The sequence below is a fragment of the Mycteria americana genome, chromosome 7 (genome assembly GCF_035582795.1).
Source record: "Mycteria americana isolate JAX WOST 10 ecotype Jacksonville Zoo and Gardens chromosome 7, USCA_MyAme_1.0, whole genome shotgun sequence".
Lineage (NCBI taxonomy): Eukaryota > Metazoa > Chordata > Aves > Ciconiiformes > Ciconiidae > Mycteria > Mycteria americana.
Window position 1 is genome coordinate 10799879 of NC_134371.1, and position 25378 is coordinate 10825256.

Here is a 25378-nt window from a genome sequence, read left to right on the forward strand (position 1 = left end):
GGAAGACTGGCAAATTCAAAAGTAGAAGCTGAAAAGGAACAGGAATGCTCTGTTGAATTCCTGAATACAAAACTACTCTGAGATTTGAAAGTAAGGAATAGGCAAAAGCATGACCTCAACATTTGTATAGATAGGAATCTGGATAGATCCTCTCTGGTCAGGATAATATGTTACCTTTCTTGGAGAAGCTCTTCTGCCTATCCCTTACGGAACTATTTAAAAACAGATTTTTGTAACGTTGCTGTAACTACACACATTCAAACTGGGAAACACAGGAGGAAAGCTACCTTTCTCTTTGGGGATGAATCAGAAACAGCAGAAACTGGGGAAGTAAAAGATGTGCTGTATCCATGAGCTTCCCATGCCCATGGTGACTGGTCCAAGTCTGCAATAATAATATCCAGGCTTTAAAGAGTCTTTCTAAAATGAATCTCTGAGACACTCAGAATTAGCCATAATCAGAATGGTTTAGAGAAGCTTTCACAAGCTATTTCTCCTGACACCTGGAAAGCTGTAAAAGACTTACTACTGAAACCAAATGGACTCGAACAAAAAAAAAAAAAACCACACACACACAGGAAAAATCCTCTTTCCTGCAAATACAAATGAAGACTTGATTGTTTCAAAAGAGAAACTGTTGAACATGGTAACATGTTCAGCAACGTGCAAGTTACCAGTTTGTGCAGCAGTTGCTGGAAACCCCAGGAGGAGCCAGCAGGCTATCACTGCAACCAGTGATTCAAAAAGTCACATCAAGCAAAACCACCCTGAGTGCTGAGAACAGTGGCACCAGGACAAAGACACCTGTCCCTAGAAAGTCCATAAAAGAAACTGTGGAGAAACCTGAAAGCAGCAGAGGTGTGTCTCAATGTTCATTTATACTGCTGCAGGTAAAACTTTTCACAAAACAAAAGTGCTAGAAGGGCAAGTTTGTCTACTGTGATGGAAAAGTGAACGCAAGCTTTGCCCCTGGCTTTAAGTAAAACAAAACAGCTTCCCAAGAGAAGGAAAACTAAAAGGAAAACTAACTACTAAAGTGAACCAGGTTTGCTTTCATTGTCAGGAAATACAAATAGGAATAAACCATACAGAATTAAAATTATTTTACCATTCAGCTTTAGAGGTCTCGAGGGTTTTATCAGTAGCAGTTTAAACATATTTGGACAAATCCTCATCTGTAGTGAGTCACTTTAAGCTGTTGGCTTGTCTCACTACATTTAAATAAAATTTATAGCTGACAATACTTTTTTACATCCAATTACACCAGTATAAAATATTTAATTTTAAGACCACTGTTTTCTTTTGTGTTACTGAAATGAAGATTTGTTCAGTGAAGATTCAAAAATACATAGCATTTCTGCTCCATCAGAAGAGATATTAATAAAGAATTATTTAAGAACTTTCAATGGCAGAAACAGTGAGATGCTGGATTTGACCTTGTATGTTGGAGAAATTGAAAAGCTAATGAACTAGTCCTGTTCAGCCAACAAATCTGAAAATGGTAGGCTTCTCCTACCTTGAGAAAACTTGGGAAAACTGAAAATTAGATGGAAATCACATCAAAAAGATACTGCTAATCTAAACTAAGCAGGAAAACTTCATGCTATATTCTTAATCTAAACCCGACTCTTGGTGCAAAGACATACAGCGCAAGACCCCACTGATCAATTCATAATGGGTGTAGGTCATAGCTGTGCAGAAGGCTGCGGTGGAGTATGTGCTTTACTTAAGTTTGTCAGGTTTGGGAGACCTAAGTTATGCTTAGGACCTGTGGTGTTTCTCTGATCCACAGGCACTACAGCTAGTCTATGTGTTTACTAAGATAACAAGGTGGCCACTGCTTTGCATTCAACCCAGTACAGCTACTGCAGGATAAGAACTCGTATTCTCATTTCAAATGTAATGCACAATCCACAGGAGCATCCCCAACTGTGTACAGCAGTGGATCTATGACATAGAGCCAAGCAAGCAGTTAAATTCATTTATAAAATAATGCTGACAAAGGGCGTGGGTTCCTCAGCTACCAGATGCAGATGCACCAGATGCAGAAGTACTTGCACAAAAGAAAGAACTATAGAAATGAAAACTCCTGAAGCCACTCCATCCTGCAAAACACACAGTAACTCTTCCCACCCAGACACAGTAAGCATAGACACCAGCACTTTCTTGGGAAGTCACGTTCTGCACAAAATACTGTTTTTCTGGTGTCCAGACTAAACCCTGTTACTCTGATCTAATAATTCTTTGAACCCAGCTTCTCAGTACATTTTTTTCTTGACATTTTCACCCTGCAGCTATTTCAAAATGGGCAACCACATCACCCTCAGGCCTCATTTCATCAGGCATGTTTCTTCTTTATGTGTCCATCACTTCCACTTCTCACTTAAGGGCTGATTTTATGTAGGCAACACTAGTTCTTGAAAGTCATATGACTTCAGTGGACCTTCAGCAGAGAGATATATACATTTGTGGCCTTTGATTTGTACTGTGGTTGTTATTTCACGTTTCAGATAATGAGTTTGCCAGTCACTGGGATAGATTCTATTACCCACTTTAAATGGAAGCCACATTTTCGTCCCTAAGTGCAAAAGTTTTGGAAACACTTGAGTTGCATAGCAGTCACAAAGTTTCAGCAAATTTCTTAAGTTATGTCTGTCACGCTTGCTACCTCTCGCCTACAAATAAGTTTTGGGTGTGACTACTCAGAAGGACCACATTTATCTCACTTCCTCCCCACATTCACACCCCCACCTCCACATGACAGGTATGTTGACGTCACCGCAACATGCCACTGAGTGGCATCCTTCAAGAATGTGGCACAGGCTCCTGCAAAGTGTACCAGCCATGGGCACAGCATGATCAATGATGGCAGGAACACTGGATGGGTCAAGACCAGAGTAAGAGCAACAGCAAATAATACCTCATATCCTGTGATTGCTATCTGGTGCATGGAGTCATTTACTGATTTGATGATATCAAGCATTGTGGCCAGGGCTTCTTCCAATTCAGCGGTACCCTCTGAATTCTTGCTGCACTTCAGCATTTCCTGATTTATTAAAAAAAAAAATATGAAAACTACTTGAAAACTTCTTATACCAGAAGCCGCCATAAGACAGTCCTCCCTCCGGGAAATTTGTGCTGCATAGACAAAGCAGCAGAACTATAGGAAAAAAAAGAAAACAAAACCAAACAGGACATTCACAAAGATTGTAATTGAGGACATACATTTTGATCTTTTGGACATTTTCAAGTTTTATGGGTTCGTTTAAGATGAGACAGGACCATTCTGACATATTTAAAATGAACTTTTTGCATGTCACAGAATTACATCCAGGATTATTTTACTCCACATCTGCTAGAAAAGAAATTCAATCTTAATATAATGATTTCAGGTGTTAGAGAATTCACCATTTCCCTTTGCAATTTGTTCCATAAGGTACTTACTACCACTGTTAAAAATATAAATTAATTTCTAGTCTGAATTTGGCAGGTTTGACATTCCACTCATCAGGTCTTAGCAAGCTCTTGTCAGATAAAGAAATTCTGCATGGGAAGAGGTCACTTCCTGTGTAGATGCTTGTAGACTTTTGGTCAAATCATCTCACAAATCTCTCTTCCTTAATTTAAATGAGACTTCCTTAATCTATAAGACAGGTTTTTCAGCTGTTAAATTTTTTTGTGGGGGAAATAGGTCAGATTACTATAAGTCTTCCCCACCTCTTATTCTCTACCTCTGCACTACAATCTACAGATCTACATTTGCAAATCTGAAAACCTTTTTTGAGAGATACTAATTTTGAAGAACATGCTGACCTGTAGCACAAAATCATCAAACATTATATTCTGCTTGAAATAAGGGAAGTTATTCCATCCTCCAACCCTTGCACAAGGAACAAGAGACAAAGTTCTGGACAAGTTAAGAAGCATGTGCCCAAAGCAAAGAAACAAAAAAAACCTTTTGAGGGCTCAATTTCTGTAATCACTTCACATACAGAGTTCCTATTTAGAGTTCCAAATATTTAGGGCCAACCAGTTATATAGCTCAGTACAGTTCCTTACAAGGATGACTTTTCTTATTTCTATATGTGTCTTCTGCTTGAAAAGTTCTAATCATAGCTCAGGACTTAATTCTCTTCTTGTAACCAACGGTTATAACCTATGTAAATCCTGAAAGACACCAAAATCTTCATTTTGAATTAAATTAACTGCCTTGCCTCTTGCTCTTCTGCCTACAGAGGAGCCCTGAACCCGATTCAGATGCACAGATTGTTTTTTCCCCACTGTATTATATAGAAAGCAGTTACTGCCAATGAGTATCCACCTGAGATCAGAATCAGACTCTATATCTTTGCTAAAAGCATCTATGGAAGAAAAGGTTAACAGATACAAACCCACATATGGTTGGTACAGTCTTGAGAAGACATGAGTCTCAAAGCAGCTGGAAGATCCCAAGACTACACCATAGAATTTGAAACCAAAGCCAATCAGGATGCCTACCATTAAAAAGAAAAAGTAAGATGACTGTAACCAAAAGTAGTAAGATAACCGATTCCTGTCACATCTAGTGACCTGTGATTTTGATGCTTGGAATCTGCAGCCATTAATCAGCTGAAAGAATAAGTTTATTGGTTGTTAATGAGACAACAGTTCCAGTGACAGAATTCATAACCAAATAACCATTTTATTCATCATTATTGACTTGTTCCTGCCCTATATATCTACCAGTGGAATGAAAGAAGTGTTTGGCTGGATGCAATTTTCATTTCAGAAATGTAAGCTGTGAAGAAACTAAGAAATAAATTATTGTAATAATAGCACCTCACTAAGAACTGTACAGTGAGTTTAGTTTTGTTTCCTTATGCTGACTACAATGTCAACAGAAACTGTGCTCCAGAAATACACCTAGGAACGAACCAAGACTCTGCTAACCTTAGTAATCTTTATTATAGTAAGAATTAGATCCCTTCAGCAGGGGTGGCCACTGACATGGTTTTCATTCAGGCATATAATTTTCAGCTACATTTTGAGTTTGGAAATCATTTAATCCAAAATCTGAGGCACGTGTGTTCCTGTAAAACAGGGTTGCAAAAAGGTAGTTCTTGCAAACCCCAAACAGCAGCAGTCTCTCCTTGAGTGCTTGGGTGACCAGGGCTTAGAAGGTAAAAGCAGGGTGCATTCCTATAGTACCTGTTGCAAAATTTCTGGATGAGGCTGGATCCCTGCTCTCTGTATACTGGGCGTGCTGCTTTACAATATTAGCTAAACTGATTGAAACCAGAGGATAGCAATAACTGTGACCCAGAATTTAAAACTAGCCTGCCCCATCACTCAAGGCACACAGCTTCTTAGGCACTTGTTTGTTACCAATTTTTCACTGACTCCCATTTTCCTACACTTTTAAATGCTCCTGCTGCCAGGGAGAGAGTGCACCATCTTCACAGATCTCATAATCCCTGACAAAGTAAATGTTCGTGCCAATGTGTTGTTGCTAAGTACAAAACTGGTCTGACCAGCTTCAACCCCAATGGCTGCAACCTGTTTTGCCTGAGAATTTTACTCCTTGATCTAATCTTGGTTTTATTTACAGTCATATTTCAAATTAAAAGTAGAATCTGGTTTACTCTTGCTTTTCTGAAGACCTTGACATTTTCTCCCTTGTCACAGAACAGTTTCAAGAAACAGAGCCAAATTTACTTGTGGATTACATTGACGTAAATCTACTGGAATCAGTGAAGTTGCATCCTTGTTAATATCCCCCTTCAATATTTGGATTCTACAGTTTTATGTAAAGTCAGTAAACAGGTCACAGAAATACTGCACAAGTGAATGGCCAGCCATATCCTCACATGGCTTAAGCTGGCGCAATTTGACCAGTGCCATGGTAGCTATTAGCAAATAAAGTTGAAGCCTAAAGTCTTCATTGCAATTTTCACGCTAAGTTTCATGACAGTACGCAACACTACATTAATTTCAGAGGCTTGAGAAGAGCATGTAATTCCCCTTCATGACCTTCCCATAAGGAAGGTCAGTAAATAGTATTTTTTAGAACTGAGGAGATGAAGACAGAAATTTAAGCCACCATCTTCAAAAAACATCATTGGTTTGAGAGCATATATTTCCTGTTGCCCAGTTCAGACCAGAATTTCAAGCATGGACCACTCACAGTTCCAACCAAATCAAGGGGAAGTTCACATACTCATCCCATGGAAGAGTCACAGACAATCTGTTCCTAGCTGGGTCTTTAAAACGAAAGCAGCAAAAGGGAGTGGCTCCTTCTGAACGGTTTGAGTCACAACCATGGGAAAATACAGGTTCAGAGAGCTGAAAGTGTTTTGTTAAACAGGGTCAGATGTCAGAGACAGTATTTAAAGCATCAGTCCCTGTTTTCAAACTGTAAGACCATATACTGATGCAATAAAGCCAAATTCAATTTCTGTTTAAAGATAAATAAAACAATAAATAAGACAATAAAATATCTTACTTTATATATATATATAGCAGTATATATATAATAATTTACTGCTATTGCTTAGTATATAAGTAGTGCTAAGTAATAGCAGTACTTATTTTGAAATAGAAGTGCTTTCTTTGACTGTTTGTTACCATTTTACAACTTAGCATTACAAAGTATTTGTTGAAGGAGTGAGAGAGGATTTATTTCCAGGTAGTCCTTCAGAAAATAATGCTGATATGCAATTCCGTAAGTAAAACAAGCTATGCATTGGAATTCTTTGCACTGTCATGGAGAATTTACCTTTAACAGCAACTGGTACTTGGTGATTCTCTGGACTGGCTTTAAGAGATAAGCATCTAGCGAGAGCTTATGATCCAATTTACGCTGACATTCCTGTAAGAGACAACAGGAGAGAAAAATACAATTGTCTCTTGAAGCACAGGCAAGACACGAAGATCATTATCATCTGGTAATCTGAAGATTATAGGTAAGATTATAGGATTATATAGATTATAATCTGTGAATTAATTGAGAGAGAAATTTGTTCCATCTGCATAGGAGTTTCCAGGTTACTTATGCCACAGTGAAAATATATCTAAACAAGAGCTAATGTTTAGGTTCCACTTAGTGTTGAAATCTGGCATGCCCTGCTCCAGAGATTGCAATTATCTGGGGTTTGGAAAGAAGCCAGCATTTCTTTGGTTTGGGTATAGCCTGAAGAGTCAGGCTCCTGTCCAGGAAATCTACTTGCTACTCTACCTACCTAGTCTCCTATAGAGAGCACCTTGACACATACTGAGCACCTGCCATCAGTATAAGAAGCATGCAGAAAAGTCTATATATTTCTTTAAGTTTTCTAAAGAAAGAAGAGATAAAGAAGGAAAACAAGCTTTAATGGTCTTGCACTGCTAGTCTGCAATGAAATTCCACCTGAAAAAAGATGCTGTCTCCACACTGTCTCCAGAGAGCTTCAGACCTTGGCTTGTTCTGACAGTATTTTTCATATATTTGGAGGTCCTCTTTCTGCAAGAAAAGGATAGTTTAAGTAAAGTAAGAAAAAAGAATCCACAGAGCATCTGCACACTTTTTCTTACCTTCCATCCTAACACATGAAGTAATTAATTCATGGTAATAACTCTGTATGTAAAAAATATACTGAAGCTACCAAACTTGCTTTTTACTCCTGTAAAGTTAAATACATCTGAAAGTGAGATTTTTTTTTTTCTCACACTTTTTGCACAAAGCAAGGAGACTGCAGACTGGAAGACACATAATCTAATTGCAAAATTTATCTTCCAGAGAGGGGAATAGATGGTTTGAAAACAAAAAAAAAAACATTAGAAAGGTAAATTTTGTTAACAGTACTGACACAGACTGGTAATTGCCACCAACACTCACCACTTAGCCAAGGTTCACATGTTCAAAACACTTTGAAAATAGTGTTGGCTCTTAATACTACAAGGATGAATTAAAAAGTAGCAAGTTTGTCTTGTTGATGTCCTAGGCCAGGCAGGGGGAAGTGCTTAAACTCTGTCCTATCCAAATTAGAAGTGGGTGGATTCACTTGACCTCTCTTTACCTTTCGCTACACTCCAGGTGCTCTCACTGAAGTCCATGGCAACAAATCTTACTGACTTCAGTGAAAACAAAGGCAATCTCTATAAAAGCCCAGAGAGTGTATTTTAGGCTCCCTAGACTATATGGGTGGATACAGACAGACAGGCATTCCTCTGCCAGGTTCTCCGCTCACCAACTGTGCACCCGGTCGGCACAGAAGCCCTGCAGCCACGCAACCGTGGAGCAGTGCCGTACAGAATCCTGTGTCTGAGCGGCTGGGAGCTTCCCATCTTCGCCTGCACCTATCCTGGTGGACATGACCTCAGTGAATCAAAGACAGTGCCAAAAATAAATCTGAGGAATTCCTGGCTCTTGCCTCTGTGCTTTCAGCTCGCTGGGCAGTGCCTATACACTCTTGGTGCAGGGGAAGCGTTTCTTTTGTATCGAGTTACTAGAAGAAATCAGTATTGCTGCTATCTTGCTCTATAGACCTATCCTGGCATCACCCTGGTGAATCAGATGCGAAAGCAGAGCTGTGCCATGCAACACCTTACAGTGTTAAGGATTATGCAATACGAAAAGCTCTGTTGCAACTCAAGAGATATTAATGGTGCTGTTTCAAAATAAGCGCAGAGTTTTCTTCACACAAATAGAATTGTTTGTACATGTTGCCTTGGAGGGAAGTTAGCAGGGGGTAAAACCCACAAAACTAAAAGTAATAACAAAGTGTAGTCAAGCATTACGATTTGTTCCTGGCCCACAGAAACCTAATTGGACTGGGCAAGAAGAACAGAAACAGTGACAGTCGAGAGCACTATTAGGATTAAGAGAAAAATACCAATTTCAATTTTTAAAAAAGGTACAATAATCAACAATTTACCAGTAATTTGTTACAGTGGAACCCCCCTATGCCAATGCAATCTACTGCTGCTTAAATCAGTGACACCTGCTCAGGCAGATACTTACATCTTTAAATACACCTTTAAGTTTTGTAATACTGTAAGGAATAGGAAATTCCTGATGAAATTACTAGGATCAGATTCTAAAATGCCAAGAAATAATTAATTGCCTAATTACTCAGATCCCAGTCTTAAATGTTCCACACATCTCTGTTTTCATATCCAGAGGTTCTGACTTCTTGCTGGTACTTTTACACCATGCTCATCTCTCCTGTAATGCTTTTCCTTTCCACAGTGATCTGCATCCCGAGATCTTTGCAACCTTTCATGCACATGGCATATATGCACAGTTCCAATGATCTTTTTGACTGCTGATTTATGAATAAATTTTGCTTCAGATTAGAATTTAGCCCTTTGAATCCAACTCGCAGGTTTCTGGTCAGCTGCTACAATCCTTTCACAGATAGCTTCCTTTTCTAAATGCTTCTTTCTCCCTCAATGATGAAATGCCCTAACTTTTTCCAAGGTTAGCAATATGAATAAGTAAACAGTGGTAATCCACAGTGAGTCACTCCTACCAGGCACCTCACCTGGCACATGTTGGTAAGCAGTCCAACACACCTTTTGTTTCTTCCTGAGCATTCTTGCCTTGGTTTGGTAAACTTTCCTTCTTCCCAGCCCCGTGTTTAGCAGATCAGCCCAGAGTGTCCCTCTTGTTGCTGATAAAGCACTAGAAGACCCATCCTGCAAGGCATTCAGTACACATCCCTCCCCTCAGTCCTTGCCACAGAGAGCTCTAAGCAAGGTCAAGCATCTTGGTGATGTTATAATAGCTGCCATGTGGGCAAAATTGAGCTGGCTGGCTTGTAATTTAGTTCATATGAATATCATTCCCTAACAACATCAGGCAAAGTGGGAGGGAGGACAAGAGGGGCATTTCTGGCTCATCTTTCACCTGATTCTGCTACCGTGTTCCAGGAGAGAAGCCAGAGAGGAGAAGTAGGCTGGGACTCCACAGACTGTTTCTGCCATCACCTGAGAAGAAGGGTTCACATCTATGGTGACAGCTGACTAGGTGGCACTGGTGGAGGTGGGAGAGTGTGTGGGGACATGGCAGAGGAATGACTGGCAGGGGATGGAGGGATTCAGGCACCAAGGTGTCCCACTGCAGCTCTCGGGATGCTTTTAAGCAGCTCTGGAATCAGGGCTGAAAAGACCCAGTGTGATCAGACAGGGTAATATTCTTCAAGTATGAGTCTAAAAAACAGTCTGTTTCTAATCACAGCCCCACCACGATGTTGTGGCAGGATGGCTACACCCATACAAAGAAGGAGAAATGGAGAGGTGAATCTGCAACAATGCGAGTTTCCTCCCAGAACTCGGCATCACCTTGAACAGCAGCCGTTTCAGTTTCCCCCATGCCAAAGCAAGCACGGTCATAACTCATGGGGCAAGCTGGAAGCCTCTGCTCAGCAGGAAGACATAAAAAGCTGCCAAATCATGGGGAACACAAACACACAACCAGACTTTTGTTTGTGCCTCCTAAAGGCAGTCCAACAGAAACAACAAATTTCTGGACTTTACGTGGCTTCTTCTAAAAACAGAACATAAGGGCAAGTTCTTGAATCAAAGGTGCTACTGTGTGAGCAGAGACATCTCAGGAGAGAGCCTTTGCTTTCTGAGCGCGAAATTTGAAATAGGGAGAAAGCAAATGCATGGTTTAACCTCTTATTCAATAGATTTAGTGTTGCTTGACTAGGCCATAGAACTGATAAGCAAAGGTGACAGAGGGACTGATTTTCTTTCACTTCACACCTGAACCATAGCTTTAGTGCTGCTGATTTCACATTGGTAGAATAGTGAGGAGAATTGGGCTCAACAGCTGTTTTTACAGAGAGAGACATAAGCTACAATATTTAAACATGGAATTTGAACTTTGTGCAGAATTACAGGATCAATTCTGTATTGAGAGTTTCTCTTTAGCTCCAAATCCAGGGATATTTGCAACATACAGACTATTTTATGCTTCTTGGATTTCAAAGGTTTGCATTCCTCAAAGACTGTTTATCCTATTTTGCATAATGATTTCACCACAATATTTTCCTACTGAGCATCTGAATCTTAGGATAACAACATATTCCTTAATAGTGTCATTTACTCAAGCTTTAAATGCTTCGCTGTTAAACAGAATATAATACAGCAGATTTATAATCACATTTATACACGTATGATGCTCTTCAGCCTGACCTGTTTGTAAATCGGGGGCCTACCCTTTGGAAGTATCACCTGTTCATAATTCCCATTGAAATCTTAGGGATGTGGCAGTGCTCAACACCTCTGACAACTGGGGTATGTACGTTTCATCCAAATCTGTCTGTATTTCATACAGCACCTTGTTAAAAAAAGAAGATTCAACATGTACCCTGGAAAAGCAGCAAATGCTAGATGTAGTATACAGTGGAAGCAGGAGGTACCTTTGACTACAGAGAAGAGGACAGATTTTCCCATTTTTGATGCCTCTTCCACTTCCCATGCAAAACACAGGATCTTATTCAAGCAGCTTTGTCAGACTATGAAAACAGTAGCAACCCACCAAAACAGTTTTTTCTTATTAGTAGGGTCTCTGAATGAGTGCTATGTAAACAAGCACCTTTTGTTCTGTCACAGGAAACAGAACAAAGTCATGCTAATTGGCAGGGGTGGCGTGGGAGCGACATGAGTGGGAGCCCTGGGAGGAGAGAGTTGCAGAACTTCGGCACTGAAAGCCACAGGAAGTGAAGACACATGCGTCTAACCAAAGCCACCACTGCCTGTTGGCTTCGGGCTTTCTCATAAACTGAGCTCGCTCTACTTTTAAACAAACAGCTAACGCTCACCACTTCATACAAGTGGGCAGAATCCCACTTGGTTGTTGAATTATGTGAACAAGTAAAGGAATCAACCTCACAGAGGCTTATGGAGCTGGTGGGGTTTCACCATGCAAGGAAGGTGGTAGACTCTGCTGGACCAGTTCCAGGGGAGTAAGTCTCCTGAATGGTCCAGAGAAAAGAGAGATAAAACAAGGCAGGAACAGGATATGCTGTCTGCACTCAGAGCAACCTGCTGTGATACTGTTCTCTGCTTATTTACAGTAGAGTGGTGTCTGAGATACATCAGGCTGCTGGTATAGATTTGTCGGATATGAAAAGCGTGTCAAACATTTGGATCACTGATTTTTTTTTTTTAACCAGGGCTTAAAATACATTGGTAAAACACTGGTAACAAATCTCTTCCCATCAGTAAGCCAGGTAAAGGTTCAGGTTTCAGAATACACACTTGTTAACTGTGGCTTAATTTGGGAATATCTGCTTATGTGAGTTTCCCTCATTCACAAAAGCAATGAGAGTGAAAGGATAGGAGTAAATCTGTAAGTACTGTAGGATAAGAGCATAGATGTTCATACAAACCTGCAAAAGGATTTACTTACTCTTTTCAAAAAGCATCGGGCAAGGAGCTCAGGGTTTTCAATACAATTTTCTATCTCCTTAAGGAAAATCCTGAGAGGGAGAAAGGAAAGCAAACAGTAATGTAACATTCACACTGTGTGCTAGCTTCTGTGTAAATGCAGCTTAAAGTCTACGTTTTTGTAGTAAGAGGATTCAATGGGGAAGGTAACAATTCTGACACACAAAGAAATATAAATATTTTAGAAAAGTGGGATGTGGTTCACAGCTGACTGCCTGAATCACCAATATGATCATGTTTTCATCTGCTCACAAGCATCTGATACATCTGGTTCCTCTGGTTGTTGAGATTTGTTTCCAATATGTTGCCCAAACACCTGCTTCCCATTTGGTTATGAGGATTTTTCAGAATAGCTAGAAAAGACAGAAAAGCTCTGTCAGATGCAGTTGCTTAATCAGCAAGCAGTGAAAATATGGGATGTAGTCCAAAGGCTTCTGCAGTGGCAGTCAATGCACTAAGCCTTAAGGGAAAGAAAGACCAGGCTTGCAAAGGAAGGGGAATGTCATTCTCCAAATGGAAGACACATTCTTTCAAAATAATACATAAGCTGGAAAAGAATTTTTCTACTATGTGTCAACTACTCTGGCATAATATTTGAACTTGCAGAAGAGGGATTTTTTAATTTATTTTGTTCAACTGTTTGTTACATCTTACGGGCAATTATTATCCGAAAGAATTCCTAAATTCTCACTTTGGCTACAGCCAGTTTTACTTAATCAAGGCTAGGAAAAGCAGGAAATTTACAGAAGTAGCCCTAAGCTTTGTGTTTTGAAAGAGGATTGAAAAGAGGTTAATCTTGTTCATAATTGGTATTTTGTAGTTATGGGCACTAGATCACCTTGTGCACACTGCGGACAAGGCTTCTGGAAAGGTTTATGATCATGTGAAGGATAAAATTCCTTAAGAAAAGTGCTATCAAATATATAATGTCTTCTGATGTGATAACAGAAATACAGGACAAATAAGCTGAACACTAAGAAAACTTCCTCACAGAGGAGTTTTGCCAGAGAAGGAACATCAGGATTTAGTCCTGTGACATCTACCAGTGTACCAAGGGAGGTGGTAAAATACTCGCCACGAGGGACATTCAAAATGGGTAATGCCAGGGAAATCACTAGTAAATGCACAAAAGGGTACAATCTTTCACAAAAAAAGATGAAATATATGATTTTGCAGGTGTTCTGCACACATGGGTTTTATAGGGCACACACAGAGGCAAAGTGAGGATGACTTTTCCTGCCTGCGTATGTGTGAGTATGACAAAGCACCCCACATAAAGGGAGTAGAAATGACAGTAGCACCCGGGGGCACAGGACAGCCACCAGTTCTCACGTGCCTGTTGTGGAATTCGTAGATTTCTGGGAGGTTCCCAAAAAGAATTTCCTTCTTGTTCTGGAGTGCAGATGGAATCAGATGTACTAAATTGGGATTGTCCATTTCTGAAGCATACCCCTGCAAAGAGTGGAAAATAAAAGCAGGCTGTTTTTACCAGGGAAGAAGTACTGTGTCTGAGACACTGAAAAGCCCCAAAGCCTATGTGCTTTTTGTTCTCAACAGAGCATACAAAGGCTTCTCCTATGCCAGCTTCTCTGTTGCTCCCATGAATTTCTGATGTTTCTAATTTTCCCCAGAGCTTTTACCCCTGATAGCCGTGCAAACATATTTTTAACCACAAATGGATTAACAAAAAAGTTTAAATTATGTCCCTAGGATTCAAAAGCCATTTTGGTCATGTAGGGATGGAAACTGCTAAGTTTGATAGACACATTTTTCTGCTACACTGCTTCATTGCAAAAGGGTTAGTTTGGATTTATTTGTTGAACTGTGGTATTTGGCTTGATTATTTGTTTGTTTCTTGTAGAAACTGGATTGTGTTTCTTCAATAAAAACTTTGAGAGAAGAATATTCTGAGTGCAGATTTTAAACTCAAGAGTAGTATATCAATTATCAGAGCTGTCAGCTCCCACAGATCAAATCCAATAAAGAAGCAACCACATGGTTGTAAAAACAAACTCCCCAGTCCTTCAAGTCCCACCCAAACACAAGCATGATTGAGCCCTACTCAGCCTCCATCCTCCCCCAGACTAGGGACCTCAGACTCCACACACACAGGTTATGCTGGTATCCTACCAGTTTCAAAAGCACAGGAGTTCTGTTTGCAGTGAGCTGCTCTTTTCTGTGTTCAGACACTCTATGGGGCAAGAAACAAGAGGAGGAAGAGGGCCTTCCTTTTTCTCAATCATTTTCCAAACCTACATTCACAGAAATGTAGTGTCTGACCCCATGGAAATCAGGGGTGCTGCTTCTGAGGCCTATTGGTGGTATTTTGAAAAGGCACATTATTAACTATTCCTCTGTCCATAACTTTGAGAACCATGCAACTTTTATCATTCTGTGGGCTGGGGTCAGAAAAGGTGCCTCTTCCTTTAAGCCCTGAGGAAAGATGTTCAAACAGCCTTCTCATTTTCCATCTCCAAGGCTGAGCGATCTTGCTAAGAGAGCCTGTGTACTCTAAACACAAGGTGGGAGGTGAGAGTGCTCAGCCCACGAAGGATGTGCACCCGCAGCGATGACTTAGAGGTTAAGCACTGCAAGTCATTTCAGAAGAGTTTCTTACCTCTATTATACTTTGAAGTTCTTCTACATAAACCCGTTCTGTTTCTATCAGCTCATTGATTATGTGGCTAAAAGACAAGAAAGGTGGAGAGTTATAGTGTTTACCAACAGTTCAACAAAGCACACATGAAAGAAAAACGGTATTCTTTGCATATTTCTGTTTATGCCTCTGACTACACAAAAAAACCCTCCAAAGGTCATTTCGCCATACTTCAATATTGTGCCTTGTTGATAAGCTTAAAAGTCCTAAACATCCCTTGGACTATGATTTTTCTCAGCTCATTTTAAACATCATCTTGGTTGTTTCTGTCATTTTTATATCTACAAATCTGAATAAAAAGATTAAAAATGCCCCAGAAGGCAAAAAAAAAAGGTTTCCTCTTCTAATAATAACTAACAATACTCAATAAAAGGGGATTATATTTCCCAAGGCTATGTTACATTTCTGTTTTGCTTTCTTTTATAAAATAAACAAAATTGGTGATTAGGCTTCCTTTCTTTAATACATTGCAAAAACAGGCAACAGGATGATGTCAGAAGTCTGAAAACATGAAAGTAAATTAGAGTAAAATATTTATACTGTATTTTGAACTTTTCATTTCTAATATTAGTTCAATGCTCCTAGGTAACTTGGAGACATATATCTTGCAGATGCCTGATTTATTTCACAGAAACATGAATGTAACCAATTCACTTTTGGACAAATAACTAGATTTTAAAATAAAATTGCATTAAATCCCTCAAGTTTTTTATACATTAGTTGGCCCCTATTCTCAAGAAAGTGTTCTCTTTAATACTCTTATGAACAAAGTTTTCAGGGTCGCTCTTCCAGAGGTTTGAGCAGTTTCTCCAAGTAGAAAAGGACGAATGCCTAGTATTCCTTTCCTGGTCCATGCTTCACAAGAGTCTGTAACCACACAGCTACATCAAGCAAAACCACATCACTGGAAGGACACTAGGGAGTAATGTCTAGAGGAACTGGAGTATGGCCAGCCACAAGCAGCACACAACCTAAGGCTAGTAAAGTGTAGGCAACTATTGGCATCAATACCAGCATGTGCATTTGTCCAGTATCTCCCCGTACATACGTTAGGTTAAGGATCAAATCAGTGATAGCCAGAAAGAAGAAAAATATCTTATGCTTGGACACCCCTCTACCTCAGGAGCTACCTGCTACTTTATACATACAATGAGTACCATTAATCCCAGGTTTTCCCCTGGAAATGTACTTGCTTAGCATGCTACTGGCCAGCCAAAGACATCATGGTGTGTCTGGAGGGTAGCCTCCACAGTAAATGCTAGAGGAACCATGTTTTTTGGCAAAAATACAGATTTCTGGTATTTTGGTAAAAAGCTCTCCAAGACACTGGAGGAGAAAGAAATCTGCTCCTCTGCTGCCTAGTGCCAGAAGCTTGAGGCATCTCAAGGCTGCTTTCTAGAAGAAAATACAAAGACTGGAAAGTCAATTCTGTCACTCCTGCTGGGAAGTTTGCTTTCCTATGGCTGGTTACCTGGTTTTTATATATCACACAACAGTCATGTAATCAGCCAGACCCCATTAGCCCTTTATATCATGAACCACATTTATACTGTTGCATCCACTGTAAGGGGATTTTGCCAGTCTCTGCATTTTTTAGGATGTCCATTTTGAGATTAATAAATCAATCCCACTTCTGCTAAAGCCTCCTTTAAATGGGTTGGCCAGGCATTTGAAAGTAAAATACTCACATTTCAGGCAGCTTGAAATGCAAAAGCACTGACTAAAACCTTACTAGGTTACTTAAATAGATTCATTGATATGCTTCAGATTTACCCAGTCTTCTTCAAGGCAATATGGTTTTGCAGGCCAGGTGGGGACCACTTACTCTGATCTCATAGGCTATTACTGCTTTATGGACCACTGCTTGAGAAATATTACAAATACTGAGAAAACTACCTTCAACTGCCCCATCGTGTTTCAAATTTTGTTATAAAATAACTAGGATTTCATAGGTATCTTGCCTTAATGCCTTAAGTAAAGACAAAATGGCAGAGTATCTACCACAAGGTAGGGAAATGGGTCAGGGCTGTACCCTGCACACTCCAGGAGTACTGACTCCAATTAGTTAACCTCCACATTGATCTCAAATTGAGATATTTATGCACAGGAAAGCCGCATCTAGCAATAGGGAAAAAAATGATATCACCCTTCATGACTAAGCAATACTATTGAGCAAACACGGTTGCGAATGGATTCTGCAGTACTATGCATGATGTCATAAAGCCAAGCTGTGTTGGACTCTAACCCATGTAAGAGCTCTGTCCACATTTCCCTGAATTTGCACACCTTTGAGCTGGAAAATATGTTCGGGGTATGCTCAGAGTACAACATTACTCCTCATGAGATAGATGTATCTTTAATGCACCTTCATGAGAGGTGCACTTTAACGCACCTTCATGAGAATTGAACAGTCAATGGCCTAAGGGGGCATTTGTCCAAAAAATTCTTTTACAAACATTAGCACTTGCTTTTACAGCTGACTGAAACAAATAAAACTTCTATGGTTAAATACGCCTTTCCTTTTAACAGCTATTAAAGTTACTGCACAGACCAGATGCAAAGGGGGACAAGCAGATTGCTGCTGTTCTAGCATCACTACCCCTTGCAGCGCCACAAAGAAATCATGAGGACAATGCACAACTTGCTTCTGGAGTCAAAAACTTAGGCTGACTATCAAACTGAACTGATGTATCTCATCAAGCTCAAGCCACTAATGATTATCAGGCTACAACACAAACTCTAGCAGCAGAAACTTGTTGAATCAGACAGATGTTTGGTGGTCACTATCGACTTCAAACTAAGTAGTTCAAATCACATTTGTCACTCTGGCTATCAGCTTCAGTAGAGAAAATTGGAGATTCAGTTGTCCAGGTAGGCAGCTAATAGTAGATACAATAAAACAGACACATGCAAGTATAATTTCCTATGCAAACTTTGTATTTGCATTGGCACAACAGAGTGGCCATAGCAACTGTGCATACATCCTACCTGTGCACACACCTATGGTCTTTGCAATGATCCACAGACATATTTTAACTTTTAGCACTCTTCAGAGCCAAAGGATGGTTATATTCTTGGTTCCCTTGGTAGACCTAAGAACTACTGCTCCGCACCTATTTAATGAATTGGAGAACAGGTTTGACACTGTTTGAAAAGGTTGTTCCATTAGTTAAAAGTTTTGAAATATCATCTTTAACTTCTGCTCTAACCTAAATTTGTTTTAAGGAAACCTCAAATTCTGTTTATTATTTCTGTTCTCCAGATTCAGAAGACCTAAAATTTCATGTTGCAGCAATTGGAACTCCATGAGTTTTATTTAATGCTCACGATTCACGTTTCCAAAAAGCTGCTGCATCATTTAAAAAAACATAACACAGCAGGTGTGACAAAGTCATCAGAGAAACTTAATGTTTTTAAGTTTTAAATTAATCTTTAATTTTAAGTTCATCTTACTGTTGAAAGATGCTTATTTACCTGCAAACAAGACATAGATCTTCCAGATGTTATCTAGTTTGTTACCTAAGAGATTATGTCAGGACTGACTCTGAAGCAAACGCAACACCTAGCTGACAATTATACCTGAAAAGCAAATTATTAGTCCATAGCTTTCCTAGGAACTGTCATAAACAAACAACAATGTGGTGCCTGCCAAAAGCACAACTAAAAGTAATCCACTAAGTAGAACAGAGGCCTTTAGGATATTTTACTATCCAGCTTTTTATGAAGGATGAAGCAAAAATGAATTATTTTAATCTTTTCTGAATTCTAGTTTAATATAGAGTACCAGCTCTTGAATCCCCATTGAAAGAAATCTGTTTTTTTAATTGATTTACTAATCCTAATTTTGTTTGGAAACATTGTCCATTCAGGGCATCAAAATAAGAAAAATCACATATGAGGAATGTTTTATTAGAGGAAGTTCTGTGGGGCTTCTAAGATACTGCCATTGTAGTTAAGGTTGTCATAAAAACTAACACAATTCTTTAAGAAGATTTTATTCTATTGTTTACCTTCTTTCTATATGTAGATTTATACTAAGAGTAAATGGTTTAGCTTTTTAAGTGTTACGAAAAACTGTCTAACTAACCCTTTCACTCCTTGTAAAGGTGGTGTTAGCCATTTTATCATCTCAGTTTCAATGACAACGAAACAGAGACAACATCATGATGGTATTCCTTCAGCTCCTGGTTAGAGTTCAGGACCTTCATATCTCTAAACCATGAGTCTGTACATACAGGGTAATCATTTTCCAATACTTCTCCACAGTGAGATAGCAGGATTTGCTGCCTAAATAAGACTTTCACTGCTCAGGGTTTTTTGGTGGGTTTTTTTTGTTGTTGTTGTTTTTTGGTTTTAAGTGTAGTCTTTTTCCAACCACAAATTGTGTCCACATGAAAAAAGAGGAATTTGACCAAACATCCAGCATTCTGTCAGACTCGGCACATATGCTTTAGAGCTGTTTTACACTTGCCTCTTAGTACCCTGGCCAAGTACATCTCTGGGATTTCCTACTTGGAACACAGGAGCTGTATGCTTAAGCCCCCCACTGTCCCCAAAGCAGGACACCTCTCATGCTTCTGCAAAGAGCTGGTGGGTGCAAATTCTATTCCCAAGGCCGCCACTGGTTGAAAGTGTTGCATGATATAATCCATCCAGCTATCTATCTGCGCCCATCCCACAGTCTCCAGATGTTATTTTACATGATTACAACACTATTCTTCTGAAAGTGTTATTCTGCATTTCTTTCTCTAACAGGGTCAGTGCTACAGCAGCCACAAGGAACACTCAGCACAAACCCGTCAGAAAAGAGCCTTCCTTAGCTCCAGTGCTCCTGGAGTAACCTACCTAAATTGCTCTCCAAATAATATCCACAGTAGCAAAATCTCAAACATTAAAGGTTGTTGCACATGAATCACTCTCTTGTCAGACTCTTAACAATATAAAGCTGTACTCTCGGTCAAGGGCCTTCCACAGACCTTAGAATTGCCCTGACAAAGATGCAATTTAAGAACAGTAAATTTAAGAGCTACATAATTGTGTCTTGCTGCTGTGGGGGAAAGCGTTGAGAGGGTATAAAGGAGATACTTTTACACTCACTGTGTGAGCATGCTAGGTTGGTAAGTGATGAAGTAGAGAGCTCACTATATGGCACAAGGGATTTAATGGCATTTGAGATGATAGTCTAACGGCCTAGAAAACTGGTAGTGACGTAATCTGATTTTCATCAAGCCATGAGGTGTGAAATGTGAAATGTTCATCATCTCTTCCAGGATGTCACGGGGCGGCAAGGGTAACGAGGGTAACCTGTTACGTGTTAAATGTTATCGGAGTGTTGATTGATTTCAGTTTACCTGTGTTTCTCATTGGTTTCTGTCGTGTGGTTTGGGCTGTTTTGTGAAATAAAGTTGTTTGAGCTTATCCCTCGTTTGAGTTAGTTTCAGTGTACCTCCATGACACTCAGCATGCACCTGCTGTGAGTATCAATTGCTGCAACATGATGCAGCAATTGACAGGACTATTGTCACAGGTAGTTCTTCCAACTCCCTTTTTCCCTTGTATGGTCTCAACAAGCATGACTAGGTTACAAGTCATTTCTGGTGACCGGCTACATCGTAAGTCCTCTTTACATTGTCCAGCATTTGAACAAAGCTAATACTGCAGATGTAAACATATATTGTTTCTAAAGAGAAAGGACATTGGACTGTAGATACGGTATTAAGACAAATGCAGCTAATCCATTGTCTTCCTAACTGCTTAGAAGAAAGTACAGGCACCAGGGTTCACCCTAATGTTTCTGTCAATAATATCAGGAATTAAACAAAAGGTGAAGGAATGAAAAAGCATATCAGAAAAATGAAGAATATAAGCCCATCAATGGCAGACCAGAGATACGGGTCCTTACTGTATTTAGAGTTTTAAACATAGCTCACAGTTCATTCAGTCTCTCTTTTTTTTTTCTGTGCCCATGTCCAAACTACATAGCAAAGTTTCATGCAGATTTCTACCAGCTTCCAAGAGCTTTTCTTCAGCCTCCAGTGCTGCCACACACACTGCTCACTAGCCTAAATCAGTGTCCCGGTTCCGGCTGGGATAGAGTTAATTTTCCTCCTAGTAGCTGGTATAGTGCTGTGTTTTGGATTTAGCATGAGAATAATGTGATAACACACTGATGTTTTAGTTGTTGCTGAGCAGTGCTTACTGAGAGTCTGAAACTGAGAGTCAAGGACTTTTCAGTTTCCCATGCTGTCAGCGAGGAGGTGCACAAGAACCTGGGAGGGAGCACAGCCAGGACAGCTGACCCGGACTGGCCAAAGGGCTATTCCATACCATAGGATGTCATGCTCAATATATAAACTGGGGGAGTTGGCCAGGGGGTAGCGGTCGCTGCTCGGGGACGGGCTGGGCATCAGTCAGCAGGTGGTAAGCGGTTGCGTCACTTGTTTTTTCCTGATTTTTGTTTCTCTCTCTCTTTTTGTTGTTTTCCTTTTCAATTTTTTTTTTAAATTTTATTTCAATCATTAAACTGTTCGTATCTCAACCTAGGAGTTTTCTCACTTTTACCCTTCCGATTCTCTCCCCCATCCAACCCGGGGGAGAGTGAGCGAGCGGCTGTGTAGGGCTTAGTTGCCGGCTGGGGTTAAACCACGACAATCAGCAGACTGCTCCCTTGGAGGCAGCAGCAGACGCAGCACTGATATATCTGCCATCCCACCTGCTTTTGTCTTTGCTTTCCCCCTCACAGAGAAACATGAAAACAGGAGATGGAGCCAGGAGGGATCACTTGAAATCCTGCCCTTGGTGCTAAGGGACTGTTCATGGTTTGGCCAGTAAGTATGAGAACTTGCATCCTATAAACAAGCTCGTTGCAGTTGGCTGTGTCTGAGAGGATTCGGAGGTCATTTCAGAATAGAAGCAGCTTGCAGCCCCGACTTTGGACTCAGTGTTCTGATTACAGGAAAGACCCAAACACTCCCCTTGGTGGAAAGGGGAGAAAAAACCAGGTGTAACAGGGACATGTGAAGTAAACAGGGGGGAGATCTTCCACACACCATTGTTCCTTAATTTCAGAGACATTTTACAAGAATATGAGGTTCGGATGGCAGCAGTCCGAAGACAACAAAACTCTGAGTTGGCTGAAGTTTATGGGCAGCTCTCACAAGGGTAGTTCCTCACCAGGATCATTCCCAAGTAAGCAGCCTATCTCAACACGGATGGTGAGGATTAGGCATCTGACCTGACGGTCTAAGGTTTCCATGGAGTCTGAGAAATCCCTAAGATCCTATCTGTAGGCATCCTTGTTGCCAGTAAACCTTCATTCCACTGGAGCATACTTGTTCCTTCCCCACAGAAACAAAGAGACTCACCAAATTAGAAGAGTTCCAAAGGTGGAATATTCTGGTCCCAATACCTGACCCACTAGATTTCCTGGTGTGGAAACAGCAACGTGAAATACTGCTCAGGAGAGCAAGGCCAGCTTTCCCTCTGTGGAGGGAGTTTACTGTGTGTCCTAGCAGAGGGAGCTCAGCCACCACTAACCTGGCAAAGCACTCTGTGTGGCAGGGCCTTTGCTGCTACCATAACTTGGCAGAATTAGGATGTGGCTGTGGCACGGAGAGATCACACACAGGCCCGCTGGTGCGATGCTGTCAGATGTTCCTCCAGCCAAGGAAACTTCTTGTTATGGGAAACAGTTATGCATGAACTATCTCACATTTCTTTGAATTATTGATCTGGGTTGCTAACAAAACATCATGGCCTTGATTACACGCAGACCATGTTTCCCATAGGTGTGATTTCACATCAGTTTCCTTTGGGCAGATTATTCTTGCTTTGGCAACCTTGATATCTCATGGCCCTGCAGCACTACTAAGATCTCACACACTGAGCCAGTTTCCACCTGAAATGAATCCTAGCTTTGAGAGGCATTGCAGTGCCAGCACAATAAGGATGATAAGAAAGGAAAAAGTAATAGGAAAACTATTAAAACTATTTGTACTTTGTCATTAGTGCTCTCTCTGACCTCTGGCAAGTTAGTCATGCCATGCTGAAGTGAAGAAAAAAAATGATTGCATAAAGGATTCTCTCCAACAGGGGTGAGAATGTAGGAGCTGCAAAGGACAGCAAAGCGTGGGGAAGAGACTTGTTTTTAGCCAAGGTCATAAGTGAAACCTTGAAACTGAGATAAACGCTGGTTTTAATTAGCACCTTTAACTTGTAGAGGTGCATTTCCCTATCTGTCACTCCCTGTGCTGACATTTAGACCAAAGGTAGCTATTTTTATTGCTTTGTACTGCGCAAATAGCAACTAGCAATGTTGTTAACCAAGTATAAACTAATCCTGCGCTGCATTGCCTTGTTGCAACAAAACTTTGTCAATTGAGGTGGCTTCTTCTGGTAACTGAGAGCACGCTACTAGGAAGTAACGTGCTCTCACCACAATGACCATAAAGAAGACGTGTACCAGCACATTGTATATTAATAACTGCCCCTCCTTCCTTCTTCCTTAATAACAGAAGAAAAAGGAAACGTAATTGAATGGCTGGCAAAGCTCCCCAGGTATGTTAGGCCATTATGCAGTTCCGTATCACGATAATTCTGGTAGGAGCAGAGTCAGATTGTTTCTCTGCTGTGATATGTGCTACCTTAAAAAACCCTATCAAATATAATGAAAGACTAAGCAGAAGTAATACCTAGAGACCACCACAACCTATTAATATCTCCTCTGGCTAAATCTCAATGACTTTTTGCTCATACAGTTACTCTTTGTGCATCCTGCTCAGACGGCAACAAAACTAATTCAGAATGTTTGTTTCCATAACTGTGCTTCTTTTCTAACAAACTCGTTGGCTCACTTCCATTCACAGATCTTGTTTCTGTGCCAGGATTTGCTATCACAGGTGCCTGTCCTGATAAGGAGTCTTTTCCCAGAAGGGGAATTGGAGCCATCAAATAGAATTAAACCAGTGAGCTTTTAAAAAAAACCCAAAACCCATAAATCATAACTGGTGCTCCAAAACTATTATGCTGCAGAAAACCTGCCTGCCTGACTGATGTGGAGCCAGCAAAAGTGGCACTCGTGCATGGGTACTCCATATCCATCTTGCAAAAACGCAGGGTGCCTGGAAGATGAAAAGTTAGTATTTGCAACAGCTGAAACAGCAGAATACCAGTGTGCAAGAGCAAAATACTCAGTGGAATTTATTAAATTAATACAAATAAAATAAACTTCACCTTCATAAATATATCTAATTTAGATAGAGATCTACTTAAATTGAAAATACAGGCTTTTTAAATACCTGAGGCTTCAAAAACAAGAGAAAGGACTGAACTGAACTGTGTGCAGTGCAACGAATACATATACTGGGAATAAACATCAACATTGGATAGAGTTGGAGATATACATAAGAGAAGTGAGAGTGAAAAATCTACTGGCTTGCAAAAATGAGCACAGTGGTAAAGACCTTCTTGGCCCACCACTCTAGCTAGTCTTAAATGTTGTCAGATTTCTATTTCTGAATGTAAATAAAATATTAAAAAATTATATTTTTTGCAAAGGTATCTCCTTTGTAGGTAGTAAATGGTGAAAATCTCACTGTCCCAGTGGAAATAGAATCAGCAATAAACAGCACATCCAGTTTTGAACTAGAAATTGCTAAAAGAAATTCTAAGACTGATCTAACCTTAAAATCTCAAAATGATCTCTGTGCTATGAAATCAAAGAAATGACAGCATGTCAGCTCTGCGTAAAGGAAACTTCCATTCCACCTACATAATTGCTTTTAAGAGGAATTTATTTTCATTTCTCACAGTGCTAAAAGTGCCTTTCCCAGTTGAAAAGTATTCTCAGCTGAGGTTGTGCAACAGCTCAAGTGAAATTTAAGTAATTAGTCGGTTGCTGTACTTTACCTCCTAAAGTGGAATAAAAGATCTTTCTGGATGTAAGAACATTTGTCTGAAAAGAACTTTATATCTGTTAGTTGATACAGAAAACATTTCTGATTTCTCTGACACATATTCCTTTTTTTTTCCCAAATGAAAGAGAGCAATGCCTTGAAAGAACAATGATTGTTCTTAAAGTACATTTCATGGCTGCAAATGAACCCCAGCTAACTAACTTTGAGAAGCATAAGGGATTTAGATAGTATGCTCCATCTCATCTGAAAATTAGTGCCCCTTAGTGAAGATATTGTAATTGCCAGCCTAGGTGATCCTAATCTGCTGCAATGTCAAATGGATTTGCTCAAGTTATTATGGAAGTTCTTCTGAGCAGAAGGACTGTATCTTTGTAAGAAATATATTTCACCATCG

At 40.1% G+C, this 25378-nt stretch overlaps 1 protein-coding gene across 1 annotated transcript in view; it reads right to left on the reverse strand.

The window, feature by feature from the left end:
- The window catches only part of MCF2L2 (MCF.2 cell line derived transforming sequence-like 2), a 164702-nt gene that overhangs the window by 33476 nt on the left and 105848 nt on the right, over positions 1 to 25378 (reverse strand). Inside the window, exons 16-21 of the mRNA XM_075506964.1 lie at positions 15032 to 15098; positions 13751 to 13866; positions 12377 to 12446; positions 7385 to 7477; positions 6755 to 6847; positions 2921 to 3046 (exon numbers count right to left, since the gene is read on the reverse strand). Of these exons, the coding sequence (XP_075363079.1) occupies positions 2921 to 3046; positions 6755 to 6847; positions 7385 to 7477; positions 12377 to 12446; positions 13751 to 13866; positions 15032 to 15098 (565 nt within the window). The remainder of the gene's footprint in view (positions 1 to 2920; positions 3047 to 6754; positions 6848 to 7384; positions 7478 to 12376; positions 12447 to 13750; positions 13867 to 15031; positions 15099 to 25378) is intronic.